Consider the following 7,044-nt stretch of genomic DNA (forward strand, 5'->3'; position numbering starts at 1 on the left):
GAGAGGTATCCTCAAAGGTCCTGATGCTGTGATTCACTTCTGATTTCAGCCAGCCTCAGATTATGAGCAGAAGTGGGCCAGGTGTACTCAGGGAGGGTTTTGGGCATAGACCTAGAACCATGTGCATCAGCCTGGCAGAGGTTTGTGTTTATTCCTGTACCAATATTTGGGACCAAATACTTGTTTTTCTCTTTGTTTCACTAGTTTTAACATTACTCCCAGGACTCCGAAGAGTTGACTTGGTTATCTGTTAACTTTTTATTTCCATCACAAGCAAAATTGCAGAGGAGAAACATGAGGATGAGAGGTTGCATAGTGTATCAAAATTGAATCTGCCAATTATATTAAGTACTGTAAGAAGTACTTTTGGAGCCAGTTGGTCGCATAGTGGTTAAGGCAATGGATCCTACATGACCTACTGAGTGGTTTGAGTCCTGGACCCAGTGGTTTGAAAAATACTGGTTTTTGTGTATGTTTGCCTAAGATCTGAAAAAGGAGAAAAGGAGAAGGGATTTTGGTGACCATCACCATGGGAGATGCTTTTTCACTTTTTCTCTTTCTCTTTTTCTCCCTTGTGAGTGCATGCGGGTACCCTCTGGCAAAATTAAAAAAGAAAAAAATGCTTAGAATATTCTCTTAAAAATTATTGTGCTGAAATTATACCCTGAAATTAATATTTTTGGACTGTGTAGTCTGCTGCCTTGTTGAAGATTATATTTTTCTCCTTTATTTTCATGCTTACCTTTGAAATTTCTTAGGGAAAACAACAGTAAACTGTAAGTAATCTTGTTAATTTCAAATTGAGTGGATTTTTTTTCCTTTTTTTCCCCTGTATTATGCATTCCCCTCCCCTCCCCCCTACCTAACAGATTGTTTAAAATCAGCGATTTGCTTCTAGCAACCTCTTTTTGTGCTTTCATCAGACGAGGAAGCAAAGATCAGATTGTTTTTGAAATGATATTCTTTAGATCTTTCTTAGGCAAGTCTAGATGTAGATTTTTGAATGCCAATTTAGAGGCTGTGGGGTCATAGTTTATCTTGGATAGAGGTTTATTTATTTTTTTTTTTCCCGGAGGGGTTTTTGCTATGGGGCACATGCGTTCACCAGAAAGACAGAGAGAGGCAGAGAGACAGAAAGCGAGAAATCACACACCCCCCAGGGGGGATGGCCATGCCGCAATCCCTTCTCCTCCATTCTCCTCTCAGGATCTTGGGCACACCGCACACACACCTAGTGTGAGTTTAAGCCTCTGGGTCTGGAACTCGAATCACGGTCAACTACATGGGAGTCTAGTGACATAGCCATTACGCCAACTGCTAGTCCCAAGATTTGTTCTTAAATTGGGAATGGTTCACTAATTATCTTTATTCTAAGCTATACCTTATATTCCTTCCATACATGGGTTTACAGTTAAAATATGTTCTTGCAAATAGAGCATCTATACCGGGAAAGAATACAAAGTGATTATTTAAAATTTTACAACCAGTTGCTATAGCATGATCAAAGGAAGATGGCTTGTGTTGTTAAATGTCTCTTTATATTTAATGCCTGCTAATGAGAGAGGAGAGGCCATTTTTGAGAGCATAATTGTTAGAATTAATTTGGAGTTTGAGTGGATCTTGCCACTTGGTCTGAGGTAGGGTGCAGTGTTCAAGGATAGGGCAGTATTTATTTGTAAGGATTAGAGAGGTTAAGGAGAAAGAATGAGGTAGTAACGACAGTCAGAAAGTCATGCAAAAGAAATCAAGGGTTTTTAGAGTAATAATTTCAATAGTCTCAATAATAGCACTTGTACGTTTTGGGAATGTGAGATGAAAGGAGTCCAAAGTAGGTTTTTAGTAGCCAAAGAACAAATATTTTTCCCTGTTTTCAAAGATAAAACTCTTAAAATGAATTACTTTCTGATGACAAATGATGGAGCCCTTTCTGATGGTACTAGGAATACCCATGTTTAAAAAAAGAAATGTATCAGCTAGGATTAGGTTAGGCTGGGTAGACACAACAGTGTGCAAACAAAGGAGAGTTGTACCTCCAGCGAAGCCTGGAAGGGAGAGAAGAGCAGCTCTGCCCTCAAGTGTGTTCTTGGGCTCACTGTGTTTGTGCTCCTGCACCATTCTCAGCCTTCGCACCCCAGGTTCTCACGAGAGCTACAGGAAGTCTCAAGTCCAGACTGAAAGAGAAGTAGGGAAGGCAGAAATGCACAAAGGTGCCCTTCTTAGAGGCAGTCCCATTTAAGCATCCTTCACTTGCATCACTCTAGAACTTAATCACGTGATGACACCTAGCTTCAAGAAAGGCTGGGAAATAATTTTCTTATTCCTGGGGCATAAAGAAGGAAAATAATTTTTCTAGTTTGTTGATGGAGTTGGCAAGTAATTCACGACTATGTTACAGAATGACAATTAGGGGTGATTTACAAAGGTTGAAGAGAAGAAAGGATATTGGGCCAGGTAGTGAGCTAAGTGTTCTCAGTCTTCAGTTCTGAGGACCCCCGTGGCAGTGCTGGGGGTGGCGGGGTGGGTTATAGTGTACTTTGTTGAACATAAAAAAAAACCCCTAATAATGTTAGAACAATAATAATAATAATAATAATAATGATACCTTAACAACAGATGTAGATCTTTAACATTAAATCATCATTCATTTTGTTTTCTTTTTTTTTGGAGAGGTTTTTGCTATAAGGCGCATATACTCACTAGAAAGACAGAGACAGAGAGATAGAAAGCGAGAAATCACCCCCCAGGGAGGATGGCCATGCCGCAATACCTTCTCCTCCATCCTCCTCGCCGGATTTTGGGCATGCACGCACATACGCCTGGCATGAGTTTAAGCCACCAGGTCCAGGACTCGAACCACAGTAGACTACATGGGAGTTCAGCGACATAGCCATTACACTAACTGCTGGTCCCCATCATTCATTTTGAATGATAGCATCAGCATGTGTTTAGTGTTTTTGAAGTTTAGATTGAATTTAAGAACTTCCCCCAACAAATTATCTTTTGAGTTTGATTTTCTGTTGCTGTAATTTTTATTTTGAATGTCTATGCATATGGCTTTTTGGCTTTCCAATCTTTCCCTTGCCAGTTTCCCTTAATCATATGAAAATCAGTTTCTGATGGACATTGTCTGAAGAGGCATGTACCTTTTGCAGAATTGGTCTGATATGACTTCTTGACCTTCAAAAGGAATACATCTTTGGGAGCTTTTTGGCTACTACAGGAATATGGGGATCTCTGCTTCCTTGGCACAGTGGATCAAACCATAATTGCTGAGATTTGTGGTATTATAAACTTTACAGAAAAGCTTTCACTTGACAATAATAAACTGTAATAACAGTGTTAGACTGTAGAAAGTTAGAGTTATTGTGACTACATACTAATTTAATGTGCTAAAAATATTCCTGCAGTTAAAGAAGAAACCATTACTCATGTTTAGTGTGCTTGATTTTGTGAGTATGTGTTTTAGGAACCTAAACTTGACCTGGGAGTAAAAAAATTGTGAATTTTGAACCGAGCATTGCCATTCATATTCTGAGGCAAAAGACCTCAGTCTTCTCTAAATTGAGCCCATTCAAAACTTTCAGCCTGAAACTAAGCATTTTTCTTTCCTTTCTAACCACTGTAAGGATTATAGACATTTGTGATAAAAAATTGAACTGAAATATCAAGTGCTTATAAAGCTACTTGTAGCAAAGAATTCATTAAAAATTGGATATTAGAGCAAGATTGAAAGGAAATGAAATTAAACCATTACAATTAAGTCTCGTTCCCTAAATGATGCTGCTGTGTTAGAGGACGGAGCATGTTTTATAGTCCCATGATAAAGCAGTATGGCCTTCCTTTATTACTCCTCTCTCATTTGAGATAGCCTACAAAAAGCAGAGAGTAGGGGAAAATTCAGGCACTTACTCATAAAGCAGATGTCAGAATACAGCAGCTTTTGTTTAAAAAAAGGAAATGAGCAAGAGGAATGAAGCCAGTTCTTTGGTACAAACATTTAGTTGTAATCTCTTATTCTTATTTTAATCTTATAGAGAATGTCTGAATGTATCCAGATCTCATTTGCTGTTTGTAGAATTGGCATTTACACGGTAAGCAATGCATATTTTTGTGGTACCCAATGTCACAAATAAACTCCGTGAAAAAGCAAGTGCTGGAAAGCCTGTGGAGCAAGGGGACTTGTCCTCCACTGCTGATGGCAATAGGTTTATACATCCACAATGGAAAATAATGAAGTTGAACATGAGCACGTCCAATGACCGAGTGATTTAACTCCTAGATATAAAACTTAGAGGAATTGTGTAATTACAAGAAGATCTGTGGAACTATATAGGGAATGTCCCTAGTAGAAATATTCATGGAAAGTAAAATATTGAAAGCAATCCGAATAGGCATCCATAACAGACTAGATTAAATAATCTGTGGACTTCTAATGTAATAGATTCCGATGCAGCAGCAAAAAATACATGAACCCAAAAATTCTATGCACTGCAGCTTTTAACAATAGAACAGGGACGCCGCTCACAAACAATGTTCTCTGAAAGAAACGAGTCACCAGAGAATAAATGGAGTTTGATCTAATTTCTGCAAAGTTCAAACACAGCAAAACTAAGCCATTCATGGTTTTAGAGTTACATATGTTATAGATAAACTGTAAAGAAAAGCAAAAATTCAATCTGTGGCTACCTCTGGGCAGCAGTTCTCAGCAAGAGTGACTTTGCTCTCGAGGGGAAAGTCTGGAGATACTGGTGGTTGTCATGACTGGGGGTAGCGGTATACTACTGGCATCTAGCAGGTAAGGCCTGGGGTTGCTAAACATTCAGTAACACACTGCTTAAACACTTGAGAATGATCTGATTCAGGGGGCCAGATGGTGGCACAGCACTGATGCTTTGCAAGGCAATTTCACACAGGTTCAAGTCCAGAGACCTCCCCAAGTACCCCGGGCCCTTTTTTGCTTGTGATCGAGGGCTGAACTTGAGAATGATCTGATTCAGGGGGCCAGATGGTGGCACAGCACTGATGCTTTGCAAGGCAATTTCACAACGGTAGATTCTCAGTTCAAGTCCAGAGACCTCCCCAAGTACCCTGGGCCCTCATTTGCCTGTGATGGAGGGCTGACTGAGGCTTGGGGTGGATTGCAGTGTTCATGCTCGGTGGGTGATACTTTCTCTCTTTCGTGGAAAAAATAAATACACTTAAAAAAAATGATCTGGCTCAAAATGTCAATAATGTGAGGTTAAGTAACTATTTTAAGGAAGCCTGGGAAAGGAAAAAGGCTTTATAAGTTATAATATTCAAGTTTTTATCAGGAGTGGTGTGTTCACATTTATTTATGTTATTCTTTACATCTTTGCCTTGTACCTGTTTATGTGATGCATTTCACAGCAGAACAAAAAAGAAAATAAATGTGTTAATGATGTTAGAGATTTTTTTTTTCCTCTAGAAGTCTGTGTCAATCGACCCAAATAGCTTGAGCCCATTTATTCACTCAAGATTACGGGGTTGCATCTATATGTAAGACCATTAAAGGACTTTTCTAACCTTAAGATTCAGTAACAGAGTATCTTGATATTTTTCTTTAAAGATGTAGGGAGGGACTTCCGAGACTATGGACAGGAAATACAAGTGTTTACTTTCAAAAACCAAATCATTTTTTTAAGTAAGGATTCAAAAAACAATTCCATGAAGTAATTTTGCTCTCTCATCCACCTTGCACAGAAGAACATGTATGTATGTGTGCATAGTAATTAAGGCAGTTGTTTAAAATGAATGGTGAAAGGATTCTGAGGGTCGATATCTATACTAGATTTTCTACTCAGCTTCAAAAACAAAAACAACATTTGAAGATACCAGCACAGACTGTTAGTTTCTTGAGGGTCAGTATCTCTATCCCTATCCTTCCCACTCCTCTCGCTACCCCACACCACCTCCTTTATTTTCTTTTTATTTTTGATTGCCAGATAGTGCATGTGCTCACCAGAGAGAGAGAGGATGGGAGAAGGAGGCACCCCAATGGGCTTTTATCATGCTGCAGTCCCTTCTCCATTTCTCTGTTCTTTTGGGATTTGGGACATGCACACATAAATGCTTGGTGTGTTTTTTTATTTTTTTTTTGGAGAGGTTTTTTCGCTATAGGGCGCGTGCGCTCGCCAGACAGACAGAGAGAGACATAGAGACAGAAAGCGAGAAATCACCCCCCAGGGGGGATGGTCACGCCGCAACCCTTCTCCTCCATTCTCCTCTCGGGATCTTGGGCACGTACGCACACACGCCCGGCATGAGTTTTAAGCCATCGGGTCCGGGACGCGAACCGCGGTCGACTACGTGGGAGTCCAGCGACATAGCCATTACGCTAACTGCTGGTTCCCGATGCTTGGTGTGTTTTTCAAGCCCCCAGAGCCAGGACTCGAACCATATGGGATCAATTTTCTGTCAGCCACATGGGATCCAGCTCCCTTACGAGTAGGCCGTGGGGCCAGACCAGTGATCCTATCTTGTGTTTGTCTATTTTTCACAATACCTTGCACAACTGACACATGGAAAATGCTAAATAGCATTATTTTCTCATGTTCTGAAGACTAGAAGTCTGAGGTCTGGATAGTCGGGTTCTCATGAGGACTCACTTCTCTCTCAGACAGTCACTTTCCTGCTGCTTCCTTACATGGCAGACAGAGACAGGAAGCAAACCCTCTGACCTGCAGAGGCATAGAAGTGAACGTTTAGGATATATATGTATATATTTATTTCCATTTTCTCAGAAATGTTTTTAAGTCTCAGTGTATGTTCAATTATACTAAGTCAAAATGAGCACAATTTTCTGTTTTGCCTTTGTTTGAATTTAAGCATAAACATTTTTTCTTTGTTTCTCTGTCACCTTTGGTTTTAGCTGCCCATCTCAGAGGAGTATTTGTCTTCAGTTAGATGAATAAGTTGCTTGGGAGCTAAACATGCTTTTTGTTATTTTACGTGAAATTACTTTGTCTTTTCAGATCTTCAAGAGTCAGATACCAAACTGGGATTTGGCATGTAAGAGATGTAGGG

The 7,044-nt window shown here is 39.8% G+C and overlaps 1 protein-coding gene across 3 annotated transcripts in view; it reads left to right on the forward strand.

Moving 5' to 3' along the window:
* ARL15 (ARF like GTPase 15) overlaps window positions 1–7,044 on the forward strand; it is a 494,530-nt gene that overhangs the window by 28,719 nt on the left and 458,767 nt on the right. For 2 of the 3 annotated variants that reach the window (XM_006149014.3, XM_027772066.1), the window contains exon 1: window positions 4,026–4,091. The exons of the other annotated variant lie outside the window; for it this stretch is intronic. In XM_006149014.3, coding sequence (XP_006149076.1) covers window positions 4,038–4,091 — 54 coding nt within the window. In that variant the 5' untranslated portion in view covers window positions 4,026–4,037. Of the gene's footprint in view, window positions 1–4,025; window positions 4,092–7,044 lie in introns of those variants that run through there. 3 annotated transcript variants of the gene reach the window in all.

Source organism: Tupaia chinensis, unplaced genomic scaffold (genome assembly GCF_000334495.1).
Source record: "Tupaia chinensis unplaced genomic scaffold, TupChi_1.0 Scaffold000251_1, whole genome shotgun sequence".
In the NCBI taxonomy this organism is placed as follows: Eukaryota; Metazoa; Chordata; class Mammalia; order Scandentia; family Tupaiidae; genus Tupaia; species Tupaia belangeri.